At 37.3% G+C, this 17684-nt stretch overlaps 1 protein-coding gene across 2 annotated transcripts in view; it reads right to left on the reverse strand.

Annotated features, from left to right (window-relative positions):
* Nucleotides 1–2958: 2958 nt before the first annotated feature.
* The window catches only part of PLPPR5 (phospholipid phosphatase related 5), a 64932-nt gene continuing 50206 nt past the window's right edge, over nt 2959–17684 (reverse strand). For both annotated transcript variants that reach the window (XM_069862221.1, XM_069862222.1), the window contains 3 exons: nt 14419–14595; nt 12745–12864; nt 2959–3951 (listed from right to left, as the gene is read on the reverse strand). In XM_069862221.1, the coding sequence (XP_069718322.1) occupies nt 3919–3951; nt 12745–12864; nt 14419–14595 (330 nt within the window). In that variant the 3' untranslated portion in view covers nt 2959–3918. The remainder of the gene's footprint in view (nt 3952–12744; nt 12865–14418; nt 14596–17684) is intronic.

The following is a 17684-nucleotide window of genomic DNA, read 5'->3' on the forward strand; positions in this document are numbered from 1 at the left end:
CTATCCAAAGTTGTACCTTGGCCCGGCAACTCAGCAAGCACTGAGAAAAGAACCAGCCTCATCACACAGTCACACTAGGGATTCCAATTCCCATCCTGACAGGAGCAGTTCTAGGACGTTCACTATTTCCTTTTTTCAAAACATCAGGACAAGCCTGGGAACTCTAAGGAGATTTTTTAGCCACTCTCACAGAGAAGATGACAAAAATATAACACTGTTTTAGCAGAAAGTCTTCAAAGTAAAGCTGGGGCAACCCTAGGCACACCATGGAGGTTTAAGTGAGCAGAGAGACTGTGAAGCCTTCCTTTACTTCCCTTTGTGGAAGTCCCTGAAAGCCAAAAAGTCTAGAAAGTAGAGAAGGTAGCCAAGAGCTGAAGCCATGACAGGTCCCCTATTCATGTGGCTTTCCACTTCTCCAAGTGAGAACTGGCCAGCTGCTGGTTCCAGCTGCAGTCATGCTTGTAGTACACTTTGGGGTGAGGGAGTGGTATGTTGCCTAATCTGTCCAGTTTCTCAAAGGTACTTGAGGAAATTTGCAAAGTGCTGGTGTAAAGGAAAGTCTGATGAGCTTGGAGGAAGGTGCTACAGAGCTAAAAGTCCTGGAGATCTACTCACCCTTTGACCTGCAAATGCTCCTGAGTGTCCCAAAGGCTGAGGCTATGCAGATGGCCAGAGATCAAACAGACCCAAGGTTATCTTCCTAAAATGTAGTGCACTCTTCTTTGTGCATGGCAAGCCTCAGAAATACCAAAATCAGTCTTCAGAAGAGCATAAAAAACTCAACATAATGTGCAAACGGACTGTCGCATTCACTGTGATCTTGCACAGCAACAAAATTAGAAGGCATCAGCAAGCAACAAAGAAAATTACAGCTAAAAAATACCAACATTATCCTCTTTCAATACGTATTGTTAAAATGAACATTTTTAACAGCTGAAGAGATGTGAGCCCAGATGCTATCGCCGTATGTCTTATGCAGTTCATGATTACGAACAAACAGCAGAATACGTATAAGGCAATCTAAAATGGTATGGATACGAGCCCAGCTGGTGTCCCCATATGCCTTATGAATTCCATTTTTAGGAGCACAGCAGCATATAGCATTAGAGATGCTTCTTAAACATCTCATTTATAAATAGAGTGGAGCTGTTTCACTGAAGTACACACTGAAAAGGTCCACAAGGCTTATAAAACCAGCTGCATTCAAGACCACTGCAATGGTTCAACCATGGTGGTTTTATTAGGAAACACTGTGTACCAGAATACTCCCTCAATGAGGGATCATGCTTGTTTGTCATAGGCTCCTCACTAGAATTTTTTTAAAAGTAACCACCAAAAAATCATCTTAGTCAGAAAATGCCAACTTACTTTTGTCAAACTGCTCCTACTGAAAGCGTTTTCTGGTCCAGAATGGAGGAGCGAAGGCCCAAGCTCCAGAGCAGTGGAAAATTACAAGTCTAGGAGACGGAAATTCTTGCTACTTCTGAAAATCAAATGAAGTAGGGTAGGAGCTTGGCCACTCCACATCCTGGGGAGAATTCTTCACCAACCAGCTGCGAACTCTTCTGCAATACAGCTCCTCCTCTCCTGCTTTTCAGTTTCACCAGAACCACCCCTAAGGGAAGTTAGTTAACTCAGGAATTCATGGCTGACTGTAAAAATATATCACCAAATGCAGTTGACTGAAAAATCGTCATTTCATTATACATATGCTATCAATCAAAAGAGAGCAGATATTTTTAAAAAATACACTTCATATGAATGAAAAATTATTTTATTTAAAAATACATTATACAGCAGAGTGTCTCTCTTTTTGTTTTCTCACTGCTGGTTCACAGAGATAATATGATAAATTTAACCCAAATATTTGACTGGGAAATATCCTGAGAGAGAAGGAGACCAGTTACAAGCTGATGAGATACAGTACACTGAAAAAGAGTCATCTCTTTTAACATAAAAGAATCTCTTGGTAATCTTATAAATCAGATATAAAAAAATGCAGGTTTGCTACCATGCAAAAATGAGTGAAGATTTCATTTAAATCTGCACACAGAGAAATCATTAGTATCTTGGACCCTAGCGTAATTGTGCCTAACATGGTGATACCAACTTTGGACCTACTACAATTTTGTAAACACACTTGATAATCTAATAAAGGTGGATTTTCAATCACATAAATTAACACTGTAGCTAAGGGCTCTATTCTAGGACTTTTCTTCCCACTGATGTATATCTTTATTCTCTGATTCTCAGCTGAGCACACTGACTTTGTGAGATATACTCTACTTTACTCAAAGAGGACTTGACCTTTCCCTGTTTACCAAGTACTAGTTAGATGGTTGTATTTAGTGAAAACAGCGGTCAAATTATAGAGTAAAAGGCAGGTGTCACCTGGTTGACTACATAGGAATGCATAAAAATTCATCACAGAAAACAGGTAACTGATTCTGCAGTCTTATTCTTCAAGCACCTTCTAACAATGATTAATGAACAGGAAATACACTGAATTATCAAAAATTTAAGGCCTAGAATGTTCAACAGCCTGCACTGAAAATTACTATTGTCAGTGTTTCTACAGGGCTAGCTGCTGCCAGAGTAAAACTTTCTGGCAGATGTTAAGAGCATCTTCAGCATCTACAATATTCAGATCCATTTGGTGCTCCATTTTTATTAGGCCAATTTCACTATGAAGAGTCAGCAAGGCTGCCTTTTGAAGGGGAGGTCCAATTTGGTTATTCACAGCGATAACGGAGATATGATAACAATGCCGGATGTTGAAGAAAAATCAGTTTGAGAACACCACACAGAGTGTCAAAGGATTTTTTTTTCCCAAGAACACAGCCTTAAAACACCAACAGAGATAAAAAGATTTGTAAAGAGTTAAGTCTCCTATAAGACAGTAAGCCTGTCCTGGTCACATTAGCTGAAGAAAATTAATGAAGCCATCATGCTTTTTCCATGAGTGCTCCAATGTGAAAATGGAGACTAGAAACTCCTATGCACTTTTCTCACTAAGCCAGTGACTCTCTTCTTATCTTAGCACCCATTCTCCCAGCACATCATCAGGGCATACAACAAACATGAGAAGATGCAGGGTTCCTTGAATAATTCGTTTAAATGATTTATGAACATCATGGTTTCCCATCAGATAAGCTGAGCTAAGAATGGAGCCCTTAACCTTTCAGGGGATGTCATTAGTAACAAAGAATATATCAATGATTAAACTTTCTATATTATTTTCATTTCTTTTAGCCTAGATACATATATATCATCCAAGACATTCAAGAACTACAAAACAACAATTCAACTACAATTATGTCAGGAAAATATCCAAATAAATAAACTTTTAATTATGATACAATACTTATTACAGTAAAAATTGGCATTTTTTTCCTCTTGAAAAGCAGAAGCACCAGTCTTACATATAACATACTGTTTGAATGATATCTTACATGAAATACAGCGTAATACAATGTGCAAACGGCATTTTCATACAGAACATAATATTTGTCTAGTTTTTATACACTGAAATTGCCTCAAATGGAAACAAGTTCATGCTGAATTAAAAATGTAGATTTTAAAAAGCAAAGTCAAATCAAAATATGAAGTACTGTTGGAATAGCTACATGAACCATTAAAAACAATGAGAAGCCAAATAGAGGGTATCGTCAGATAAAAGTAATTAGTGCTCAGTTTGTCCCATTCCATCAAAAAGTAAACAGTTAATATTTTTGCTAGAAAGTAAAGTGACGTTCTAATATTTAAGAATTCTTCAAAATGTTGATATTGTAATGATGTAAAAATCAAGTCAGCAATAGGACTTCTAAAAATTTCTTAGTTTTGATACACTGCAATTATCGTGTGTGGGCTGTGAAAAGAGATGAAGTCCAATGGAGTGAATATACATCAGCGTCAACATCATGTGACTTCTGCAAAGGCCGTGATGTGGTTCTATGAGTTAAAGGAAAAACAAACAGATAAAAACCCAGAAATCACACAGACAGACATCAGTCACCATGGTGAAAATTTCTGCCTCTTGTGCTTTAGTAACAGCCTTAAGCTTGGAGAATATTGCAGGATGATGTAAATCACTGCACTGTTTTCACTCACTCCCATGGCAATTCTGTGTTAACCACTGAAAGACTGGCAATGTAAGTATTCTGAGCTAATTAATTAAGTGCAATGGGTCTACAATATTTTAGTTTTAGGTGGGTTTTTAAAATTAAGTAACAATGTGAATAATTGAGTTAGCTATACTTTTATTGCTACCTTATTTATAATTTAAAGAAAAATTTCTAGAAATTAAACTTACAGTTTCTGAGCTATTACAATATTCTGTTTCTGTGTTAATACAATTTTAATGCTGCATTTTTTTAAAGAGCTCAATGACACACAATCAAGCAGTAAAATGATACAACAAAATTGCACTCAGTGGCTGAGAAAATTCTTCAAAATTTCTTTTTCCAAATAACTACTCTGACCTCTTTGCAACATTATTCTCCTCTTTTCTTCAGTGGGATGACTCTTACAAACAGGAAGATTTGTGTCAGAATGTGAAAATACTATGTGTGACTCTACATTGTAAAACTGCAGCATCCCAAAGAGCGTTGCTACTTTTTCATGCTCTAACCTAAGCAAGTGTCTCAGCAAACAATTGGTAGGTGTGGACTCAAACTGCTCAGTGACATGCAGGATCCAGAGGAACCGTACGTTCCCTTTAGGCACATGGTACCCTTGGCTGCCACCATTTTTGATAAAACATGCAATGTGTGAAATTAATAAAGAGAATCTTGATGCTAACCCATGTTAGCATCATGTTGATGTTTCCCAGCACAAAAATGCAGAGGGAAACAATGCCATGCAAAGCACTGCTGATTCTAGGATTTCTCTCATCACCTCCACTCCTGGAGCAGATCAAAGTCAGAAAGAGAAGGTATAAGCTGAAGATGAGGGAGGATGTAGATAACTTATGGAAAGTGGGACACGTCTCTCTTTTTTTGCTTAAGGGAAATTGTTTTAAGTTCTTCAGAAAATCCCTTATCACACACCATAGAAAGCACTGGAGAGAAACAGTGGCCAACACGCAAGTTTATATTTCTCAGTTCTTCTTTAAACTGTCTGGATATTTGCCTGTCGGTCTGTCCAGGGGGAGGCAGGCAGGTTCCTTTGATTTTCGCATTACAGAAAGGAATTTAGGACTCTCAGTGGGAGCACTGGAGAGTTGCCTCTTATTCCCCTCCTCTCCAAAGGTCAGCAGCTTTGCTCCCTCTCTCACTGTGCCATAACTATACAGTGTCCAGGAGGAGGAGCTCTCTTCCCCCTTCCTTATAATAAGCACTTTAGCTCCAGCAATGTTCTTGCTATATTTTATGACACCTTTCATAAGAGACCACCAACAAATAGTAAGCACCTATGTATATTCTTCTCCAAAGCAGAATGAAAATATTTTAAACAAGTAACAATGATTAAACCATAGCCAACAGATTTTTTAAAGAAGCATTGAAAAAAAAAAAAAGTCAGTGTGCAACTTTCCATAGAAATGTTTTCAGTAAACAATATTAGCAAATACCATTGTTTCCAGATTTTGAATCTGCAGAAGAAAACCAAAATTAGGTTTTCTAACTGGAAAACAAAACATTAATATTTCAAAGCATGTTAGTTGGCTGGTCATCTGCTTTAATACAGGAAAGGTGATACACTGAGCAATCTCAATGACTCTGGAGTTGCTGTGAGGCTATGCTGACATTTTCTTCACAGCACTTATTTTATTTTTTCTTATTTAGACCTGAAAATTATCCTGTCAATTTAAACTAGCATCAGTCTAAAATTAATCACTTTGTTGATAATAAAATGGTTTAAAACTGAGGAATTAGAGGAAAAAAAAATCCTCACTATTTATTCCAATCAATTCTTTCATGTCTTGTTATATGCTATCCCTTTCTCAAAGTGACACACATTTGTCTGTGATGCAGAGAACAAATGCTCTTTCATGTGGCATTAATTCAGGACTGACTAACTATTACTTAGGAAAGGGGAATGCAGTTCACTCTCCCGCCAGCTATACTTCCAAAATGATCAGGTCACCATCCTTGGAAGGGCACATAGAGCATGGGATATAATAACACAGAAGAAAAGCCCCCTTCCTCAATAAATCCTCACTAAGCTACCAATGGCAGAGCTATTGATTTGGACCCTAGTGAAGGCTCGTCAATTAATTTCTGACGGACTCATCAGGGTGATGCATAACTAGGTCAAAATTAATCACTTGCTGATGGCAAGAATCATTGCTACAGATTCATGCAACTGTCTGGGTATTCAAGCTTTTTCATGTTGTCATCCCAGGCAAAACTACAAACGAGCCTTGCTGAGGCTCTTTACAAGAAAAACTCCAGTCAAACAGCATCCATCTTGAATAACTGCATTTCAACTCTCTTACTATGCTTTTACTTCCACTTAGATTTACTGTGACAAATTTCAGTGTGAGACACTAACCACTGTCAGCAAACAGATTCACACAGATGCAGCCAACAAGCAAAAAACCATGCACAAGACCTCAAGTTTCTCCAGCTCCATGGGAAATAATTCCCCCTATAGACTCAAAAGAATTAGAATACGCTGAGGGTCTGCTCAACAGGTTCAGAAAGAGGCATGCCAGCTTTTCCATTATTCATTCCAAATTGGTGTTAGCACCACATGAACCAAGCATGCTTTATAACCATGCTCTCACACGACTAACAAAAATGAAAGGTGAAAGGCTAAGCCTTGAGTGCAGGTTTCTGGGGGGAATTGATCCATATCCGCTTATCTTCTGTTAAGATTTTAATTAATTTCTGTCTATGAATGATGTTACAATGCTAAAGCATTGAAAAAAAAATCCATGACAACATTTTTTATGGTTTACAGTTTTCATTGTATATATTAAATATTTTTACTTGATTTTTTGTTTTGTTCTGCTCTTATGTATGCAGTTAGAAATATTCAGAAGCAGTCATCATCCTAAAAGAGGGTTTCTTCACTTTTGAAAACAGGAATTTGAAAAATTCTTTCTAGTCCTTCACACAATGGAATTTGATAAAAGAAGGAGAAAAATACTACTGTAGTAATTCAGGCAAATGATAATTTATCATACAACAATAATAATTATCAAATAATTCTCCTGGTGACCAAAGCATATTTTATGCTTTTACTGGAAAAAAAACAAATTTTCAAAGAAAAGAGTGAATTAAATGAAATCCCCCATTTAGAACATTGCAGACCTGCACAGAACGCTACTGCCACACTGCATCTGCCTTTGCTACAATTCCACACACAAACACTCATGTGCATTCTTGTGCACATATGTTTATTGCCTTATATGAAGATGTTCAAAATGGTCCATTCCTGATATCCAGGAGAAGAGCCTAATGATGCGTGCTTTAAGGGAGTTCTGTTGCAAAGGATCTTCTTGATTATTACGAATACCTTGATTCTCTAAAACCTACAATATGTATATTTGAGGAAATCACATTGAATATATTGTTCCATTTCCTATGTTTAAATATTATTTTATTCAAACATTAGGTGTGGTGACCACAGTTTGCATTAAAACAGAAATAACTCTTGTACAATCCCCCAGAAGTAAATTTAAGCAGAAGAGTCGGACATGAACGCCCATTCAAATGCTTGACATAGAAACAAATCTGCTTATGGTCCTTTATGAGCTGCCTCTCCTGATTATGTGTTTCTCCACACAAAACAATGTTGTATTCCATCTCCTTAACTTTCTGTTTTAGCATGAAAGAAACATTATGACACAGATATATGAAAAACTGTCTATAAGCTAACGTAACCACATAGACTCTAGCCAGGCCACCCTGGAGATTCACATAGATGAACTAAACCACTGCCAGTACGGATATCTGGGTGCACTTCCGGACATCAAGCACAACCGTATTTTGATACTTCTCAATTATGACATTTTGAAGCAACAGAAATAAGCACCAACCCTCTCCCCCATCTGCCCACAGCATGATGAGCCAAAACATCTTTATGTTTTGCTTTTAGCCTGTGAGCTCAGTGATAGAGTCTCAGTCTCCCTGGAGAGACTTGATCAGGCTACCTCAGCAAGGCTCCTTAGTACCAAAACACCTAAGACCAAGGCAAGAGCAGTAGCACTGCAAATTAAAATTAAAAATACCCTTTTGTGACACTGTAAAGCTGTTCTGTCTCATAAATAATCTACGTGGAAAAAAACAGAAAAAAACATTGTATCTTAAAAGCAGGGAAAACACATTAAGAAAGAGAAAGCATCTTAAAACACCACTAGAATCCATTGGAGTATACTCCAATACTTGCTGTTGTTAAGAAGTCCTATCACCTCCATTACCTTTGGCATATACACAACAGAACAAGAATTACAGCGTCAAAACTCAACAAGATTTTCGAGACAACCCTGATACTCACTAGCAATTGGTATGACAGACCACAAAAAGTCACACATTGTGAGAGGAATTCCAAATACTCATCACCATTAAAAGTTATAAACAGCTGTGTCTCAGAGAAAGACAGACAGACTGACTGACCAATCAACCCTGAAGTATCTGTTTCTGCTTCACAGAAAATCAGTCCCACAGGTAGAGTATAAGAAACCCCATTGTAACAAGGAACGGTGACTGTGTTGGGGAAATGGTTTGGGCATTGCTGAAAGAATCAGTACTATAAAGGAATGCTAAGCAGAGATTTTGGGGATAAACACAGCTTAGCTGTCAAGTAGAGCACCCCAGAGAATCCATTGTCCAAATAAGTAACACTGAACAGGTACAAAAAGGACTAACAATCAGACACAGTAATCATCTCATCCCACAGGAGATGAACCATAGTCCCTCTCCTAACCCAACACTTCCTTCTAAAACCTCTAATCTCAGTATTCTATCTACTGCCTCAATTAGTCCTAAAATGCTCCACGATCCCTTTGTGTTAGATTTTTCAAAGCTAGAATACTTTTTTGGTTTGGTTTTTGTTTTTGTGTTTTTTGTTTTTTTTTTAAAAAAATGGTGAGGAGAGTCAGCAGCTACTACAAGACATGTATACACCTTTTGCAAGCTCTGGCCAATTTCAAAGTGACTTTAGCATGAAATAATGCCAGTCTACCCTGAAACAGAAAAAAGAAAAAATAGTTTGTGATTGCATTAGATAAAGCTGAACTTTAAACTCAGGTACCACCCAGAATATACCTACTTCCCAGTGACTCTTGCAAAAGAACAGGACTCTAAACTTGACTGTGGTAGGAAGAGAGCATCCTCTCTGTAGGAGAGTGCCGGCTAACTCAAACACAAATTGTCTTGTAAGAGATGAAGAAGGTCAGAGACAGGAGAGAAAAAGGAGCAGATGGGTGAGTGATGAGTTGTCTTGGCTTTCATTCTATTCATTAATTCTGAGGATGAATGTAGTTGAGGTGAAAGCAATAAGACTGCATTGCTGAGCCAGCTCTGGTAAGGATTCTTCAAGGAGACACTCTGCAACTATGACTTATTTGAGTGCATGAGAAGTGGGTACCCATGCATAGCAGCTTAATCATCTGCATGCACCACAATTAAACAGAAATTTCATGCAAACAGTGATCTACCCTTGTCACTAACCAGCAGCAGCTCAATTTAGAATATTACAAGCACACATATTCCTATTTAAGTGCACTTCAAATACAGCTCTTGACCTCCACCAGAATTCAGACAGTGGCAGCACAGAGAACATGTCAAGCATGCCAAGAGCATTTGCTCTCCAGCAGTAAAAAGCACAGAAATAGCATGTAGCAGATCTGGAAACACAAACAGAAGGTGCTTCTAGGTTGGTGTAATGCACCAGGTGCTTTTTCATTCACAGGTGGATTTATGACAAAATTGCAATGAGTGAGGTCCATCTAGTAGGCATTTCTAATAAAATCATTCCTTAAGACAGCATCTTTGAAATACTCACCCATGATACCCATCTAGTTACTATTTTTAAATACCGATAACAAAGCTGGCACTGCCTTAGGCCACGATAACTTCAGTCAGTCAGGATATGCGCTACTCTTAGTAGCTAATTTCTGACAGTAAGCTGTCTTTAATATTGGCACAGGACCTTGCAGACTTGAGAATAAGAAAAAACAGATTTAAAATAAGCCAAATGTAAATGTAGGTGCATTAAGAATATGGAATTGGAACAGCCCTAACTGAAAGGTGGTGAAAAGTAACTTGCACAGGGCTGAAGGAGGCAAGTACCAAGCAGCACACAAATTACTTAGCACCCATCTCTCTCCCAAGGAGAATAAAGGATGTAAAATAAGAAGGGAGTTAAAAAGTGAAGATTAATTTAATAATTCTTGTAGTGATGGTAGTTAATTGAGATGGCTCAATTTAGACCTTAGTTCCACATAAGCATTATTCTTAGTGTCTTTATTTAACAGGGTCTGGCTTCTATCTGGAACTTTAGACTAAACATTAAAAAAAAAAGAAAAATCCACAAAAACTCAACACCTAAAGCACTCACATGCAAGCAACTTTTTCACCAATTATTTGCTAATTCAAATTTAATCTTTCTGAGAATGGAAGAAAGCATTTCCCCGAAACAGCAACGTTACCATTGTTCCATCTCTCTGTCTGGAAAGGAGAAAGGCTTTGCAACATAGACTAAGATGAATCCATCCACTGAGATCTCACCAAGTGTAACACACTGCTAACAGTCCCCACTTTAATCATCTAAAGGGATGGGGCAGTTCACAAACGGTAGCAATCTCATCCTCAAACAGAGCAAACATTACTCCTGCCACCACCCTTCCACACTCTTTCATAGCTTTCCCCACAACGCCTCAATCTGGCTTAGGCCAAGTCTCTCACTGTTCATCATGAGCAGGAGGGTGTCAAATCAGATAGAAACACTAAGTTAATATGAGGTCATTATCCCCACAAAAAAAATTAAGAATTTCAAGAGCCAGCAAATGTGTTTTTATTACCTATGATGGCTTTTGAACCACAGAAATGGCTTCTGTTGCAGGAGAGCCTGGCACATAAATAAGATATGCTCTTATTAATGTGATGTGTCCTAGGCCGACTGACATCTTGTTTTGTTTCGACATTTTACATAAAGTTTACTGAATGGATTATTTTGAAGATACACATTCATCACCTAAATGCTTGTTCAAGCAAATGCGACTCTGACCTCCTTATGACAAGACATCAGCAGAAGTAGCTTAGACACATTTGGTTCAAAATGGTGTGTTAGGCCATTCTGAAACGAAATCTTCTTTCCCTTCAAGGAAAGGAATAATAAACCTGGGGCTAGCATGAATTGTTATTACAGAATGACTCCTACCACTTCCAAGTGACTAACAGACAGAGGTTAAAAACATTTCTTCCTATGTTTAATACAAAAAACAATCAATCAGCAGTAGTTTGGATTTCAAAAAATGCCATAGAAATATCCTTTTGCTGCCATACCCAGTGCAGAATTGTTCACTGTCTTTAAACATGGCCATAACAATAAAGATTTTAACAAATAATGACAGATAAAGTTATTAGAAAAAGTAGAATTGCTTTCACACTTTGCACTAGAAGTTAAAACTTTCCCTCTGGAAAAAATACCTAAGATGTTTCCTTTGTTTGATTATGCTGTTTCACAGAATCATTTAGGCTGGAAAAGACCTTTGAGATGACAAAGTCCAACTCTTATCCTAACATTGCCAAAGACCATCACTAAACCATCCCTAAGCACCACATCTACATATCTTTTAAATACCTCCAGGGATAGTGACTCAACCACTTCCCTGGGCAGCCTGTTCCAGTGTTTGACAATCCTTTTGGTAATTAATATTTCCTAATATCTAATTTAAACCTCCCCTAGCACAACTTGAGGCCGTTTCCTCTTGTCCTATCACTTGAAGAAATCAAATTTCACTGCTTGTTTGCTCATAAAATTGTTCAGATGTAATCTCACCTAACACTTACATAGTACATCATCATCTTTAAAAAACAGAGATTTTTATTACAGGAAATGAAAATAAATTTTAAACACATCGCAATATTTACTCATAGAAGTCTTGGCACACCCAGGAGACTACTGGTCTAGTCCGTGTCCTAGTCCAAAATCTCATTTGCTTTGGCAAAAGATCACAGCTTTTTTGCAGTTACTGTGCAGACCCATGTTGCTCTCAATTATTATCACATTCATTAAGTTTTTCACTCTGCCAGTGCAGAGTGATCCTCGTATTCCCAAGTGGGTGCCCTGTCCTGGGGCTAGAAGGTACCTGATGATAAAAGCCCCACAGCTGATCCAGAAGTGACTGCATTCCATGTTCTACAATAGCCTTAGGATACACACTGAAGAACACCTTCCTGAAGATATAGGATAAATTGCATAATTCCTTGGTCTCAGGGGTTAAATTTTATCTTTCTAAGCTCTTCACAAGCTCTGTGGACTCTCTGCCAAAGCATTAATCAAATTTACATGAGGAAAGAGGGCCTCAGATCTCCTCAGCCTGACTCCATGGAGTGAGCAGTGGCTACAGCAGTAAAATGGACTGATAAGTAGCAGTCGCTCTTGGAGGTGACATAAGAATCTCCCAGGAGTGTCTCTGAATTAATTCTTCATTCCTTTTTCCCTCAATGCCACGCCTCCTTACTTTAAATATGATTACCTTGGCACTCTTGTCAGAATAGTTAGCAATCATCCTTCCAGGAAAGTTACATTTTATTTAACTGTTGGGTTTTTTTTAAAGAAGTCAGACATTACCTTTTCTAAGGGGCTTTCTACTCGGGGTATGCTGATCATGGGCATCTGGGCCAGATTATCCATATGAGAATGTTCATGTTCTGGCTGACGTCCTCTGAAGTTATTTACCACACAAACAACCTAGAAAGGATTAGAAGATAAACAGAATAGCTAAGAAACAACTATATCTTTTGAGCTTTGATCCTGACATCCATTATTAGGCAGAACTGACACCAGCTTTAGTCACAGCTTACAGTAGTATAACAGAAATGTGAAATTCATGTTTTACAGAAAATTCTTAATTAATATTTCAAGACAAAAGATTTTCAATCAACTTACTGCTACATGCATCATCTGAGAACAGAAAAACCCTCTTATCTAAAAGCAAATCCATTACCAAAGCTGAATAATACTATACCAATTATTAGCAACATCATAAATAGATGTTCATGTGCAGCAGAATATCGCAGTAACCTTAAATTCCTACGAAAGGCCCATACCATCTATGTTTCAACCAGTAAAGACTTTCTCAAATGGAGAGTGAGAAAGGGCGACTAAGAAGGCAAGGATCATCCCCAACTTTGGACTAAGTTCTAAGCCTTCTCAAGGTAGTAATGACCCTCACACAGGGATTTAGGAATGCAATATATACCAGTTTGTTGGTGTTCCTACTAATTCAAGCACTCACTGAAGCAGCAAAGTTTGCCCATAATACTTTCTTCAAAATACAACTAAATTTGATGTCATACTGCTCAGAGGAGTTTGTGGAATACATAACACAAAATATACGAAAAAAAATGCTGGGACAGATTTCTGTTCTGTTCCGTTCTCGTCTATGATTTTAGGGGCACAAATGAAACAGCAGACACCTTGTGAGGAAGGCAGCATTTGGAAATGCAAGCAGGTATTTTAACAGAGACCTACAGCTGCCCTCACATTTCTGAGAAGAATGAAAACACCCACCTCAGCCACCCCATGAGAGTTCTTAGCCATGCCAAGTCTAGAGATCAAGACCTTGAGATCCAAGAATCAAGCTCAAAGGTGTTTTCATAGGAGAAAACAATTCTAAAGCGTATTTAGTACTATTACAAGCTGCCAGGCAGATAACCTCCCAGGCAGCAAACAGCAGTGACTGTTCTATGTCATAGTCTTGCAGTGCAGATACCAGTGATGGTGATTAACAGATTAGCAGCAGCTTTCTGACACAGACACCAGCCATTGTGGACTGTGATTACCAATTTGGTTTTGGAAAGCAGTTCCAAAAAAGAAAAACATTAAACAAGGATTTTTTGATACAGAATAACATGAAATTTCAATGTAAACCTGAATTAAATAGGGTTATTTTAAACCAAGAAAAGAAAAGCTTTTTCCGTGATTGGACTAGGTACCACTATACTGAATTTAATACTTCATAAATTAAATCATGACTAGACATTATTCTGAAGGATACAAACTTCCTTTCAATGGGGCTTGATGCAAAAATGTTTGAAATGCTACAGTCTGGTTTATAGAGAAGTCAAAGTAGAATGACTTCATATTTTTGAGTATGTGTGAATATAACTAAAGAAATAATAAGAACAAAAATCAGAAACACATCTTTTGTCATCTAGTTGCCTGAAAAGTCAAGGCTACCAATTTTTTTTTAAGCTATACACCAATTTTTTTAAAACAGAAGTGAGATAGATATACACTTACCAAAAATACTGCTATAGATATTCCAATTACAAATCCCGCTATTACATCTGACCAGTGATTTCGATACTCTGCTACTCTGTTGATTCCAGTAAGGAAAGCCAAGCACATTAAGCCCAAACACAGAACAGGTTTTACAAGCCTTGTTCCTCTGGCTTTTACTGTGTTGGTAATATACATCTGAAAATTACAAAGGAAGAAAATATTAGACTATAAGACTGATGGATATCTCCCACTAATTGGTGAATAAAATCTCTACATTTTTATTCTAATAGACTGTGTATTTGGCCTTTATTTTGATAAAGAAACAAGAAAGTAGAGTGCTAGATAAAGTCATCACAACCTTTTCCTAGGGATACAGAAAAAGATTAGACAATACAGCAAAATCACATTTTATTTGAAACTGAATAGCCCCCAAAAGAACAGGCAAATTAAACAATTGTATCTTATTACTCCCAGTCATGTACTTATTTATGCAGTGAAGTAAAGAGACTGATTTTTCACTGTGCAGTGTTAACAATAATAGAAAAAGACCTTTAGCCTGAAACGGGCTACATCAAGGCCTTGTTTTTATTAGCAAATGCCTTTGTAATCAAATAGACATTTGCCAAAAAGCCATGAAAACCGAACTAAATGCCAGCATCTACTTTTATAAATAATGTGCAATAGTTTCAACCAGGCCTGAACTAATATACCCTGTGTACTTCACAGCTGGTGACAGAGGACGTTTAGTACCAATCCCCCTCAGCACACAAACCTATCTAAATGCAGAAACTTCCATACATCAAACTCCAAGAAATTAATCTGCCCTGCTTGTAGTCTAACTCTCACTGTGCAATACTACTGAATTAAAAGTACTGCCTGATGATCAAGCAGCTCTTCTGCCCTAAGGGTGCACTAGTGTCCAGGTTTCAGCCAGCACTTTTCAAACTCTGATGGGTCACTGGAAGAAATGAAACCCAAATCTTTGAATTCCAGTCTCTTGAATCTTGGCATTAAGGTTGCTTGAAAGTTCTCCCCTGAAAAACTATATTTCAACTAACAAGATTTTTGAGAAAAGAAATAGTTACATTCTGCAGATGCTGTTTCTGCAATTAAACCACTGAAATTCCTGAGTCCTTCACGTTTAGGTAGAGTTGAAACTTTTAGATTGAAGAATGCAAATATTTTCTACAGAGTTTCGCTACAGACTCTAAGTGTGCAATGCCATTGCTTTGGACTGCAGGGGGAAACTGATGAATCTGCATTGAAGAACCAGTATCTTTTTGGAAAAAAAATGGGCAGTCCTTTGGGTTTTTTGGTCCTGTTTGAAACTTCACCTGAATTTACTGAGTAATCAGTCACAAAGTATTGCAATAACTCAGTCAAGAAGTAGTTTAGGCATGGTTACACTTACAATAAATTTAATGAAGGAGGTAGTGGTCAGTGTTCGTCTGAAAAGAGCAACATCTGAATATTGTTTGAAACACTAGAGAAAGATCCATGGTTTAGAGGATGAATCAAAGATTAAACTTAAAGTCACAGCAGAGTACTGCAACACACATCTTCATGTACCCTACATGATTAAGAGCAAAGCAGTAGAAAGCTTTCAAGTAATGCAGACGGAGCAAAGGTTTGAAAATAAATAAATAAATAAAACAGTTTTGGAGTGTATCTCCAAACCACAATCCTCCATTCCTTCCTAGATCAGTTCAGAAATAGCATTTGTTCATATGCTGACTATCCTCTTATCTAAGCTCCTTAAATTTTTGCAAGCTCTCATCAGTGAGTTAGTTACCCTTATCTTGTGGAATGCTTAGAAGATAACTACAACTTTATTTTCCAGCTTTTTAGCTCCACTGATTTTCTTCAAGCTACAGAGAGAGCAGTGAATGCTGAGTTACTCAGTAACCCTCTATTTTAGTGAGCGTCATTGTACTTCTGGATACTACCACCCTTACCCACATCCATGCTGCATGTTAGAATATCTGGTGCTAAGAAAAATATTCTAGTATTTTGAACATGCAGCAAGATCACCAAATTTCAAATACAGTTTGGGTGAAGTTGACAAAGGGAAGTTGGCAGGAAGATATCCTGCATTTAGATCTGTACTGTGGTTTATTAAATCAACACAACTACTAGCAAGGAAAAATCAATTCAAAGAAGAGCGCAGCTTGCTTAAGGTATGCCTCAGTGATGTATTTCAGTTATGTGTAGCACTTGCTCATCGCCCAAAAAGATGATGTCAATTTTTATGAAGTCAAAGCACATTATATTACAACTTCTGATTCTGCAGTACTTCAGTCAACCTTGAACATTTTTAATACAAACCTAAACTGAAACGCATTCTGCAGAAAGTTCTCACTCTTTTTACATTTAAGCACGTCCTTCAAATCCCTACTCAGACAAAGCACTGAGTGAGCAGAAACAACTGCAGACTTATGCTGTGCCTCACATTAATAATACTGACCTCCATTTCCATTTAATGAATACTTGCCTATTTGTACAGTCAATAACCAGTCCATTATTCACAATAACCTGAGGGCTCTGCCAGCATCAGTACTATTTCTATCTATTCTATAAAGAAAAGACAGCACTGATGTTAAGAATAGTATCATTTTAAAATTATATATTAAAGAAACAATAGAAACAGGGTAAACTTGTCCTGAAGCAGTGTAGTAAAAGGTCTGTATATTTGAAGAACTCTGCATAGCAAATATACACTCTTCCAAGGCAGGATTTATAGATGTCCCTTTTTAAACATGACCTCTTGCAGCTCTAGTATATTAACACGGTTAACTTGGTCAAAGATCTGATATGCAATAAAAAAAAATACAATTAAGCAGTTGTTTTCTTCTTGATTCTGGAAAAAAGCTACAAACCACCACAGTTAGTAACTGAAAAGAATAAATAACTTGAAAAAATTACAGGATTTTTCTTTTCTTACTTTTCATAAATATTAAATTCAGTATCAACAAAGGAAAATAGCTCGGTGACTTAAAACATTAGTCAGAATGAATGAGAATATACATTTTTTCACATGGCTAAAGATGTTTATTGAACAAGTGCAGATCAGTTCCTTTTAAGAACAGAAATTGGGAAAGGAGGAATCTAATTATAGAGATCTTTTAAATTAGTCAAGTCAAATAGCAGTAAGATTTTGCATGTAAGGTCAAGAATTGATAGTGTAGATAGAATTAATTTTGCAGGCTGCACATTCTCCTGTGACATCAGATCAGCAGTGAATCTTCTTTTGAAGAACTTCTGATATTGCTTTTCCTTTTTCCTGA

This window comes from Phaenicophaeus curvirostris, chromosome 8, assembly GCF_032191515.1.
Source record: "Phaenicophaeus curvirostris isolate KB17595 chromosome 8, BPBGC_Pcur_1.0, whole genome shotgun sequence".
NCBI classification, from domain to species: domain Eukaryota; kingdom Metazoa; phylum Chordata; class Aves; order Cuculiformes; family Cuculidae; genus Phaenicophaeus; species Phaenicophaeus curvirostris.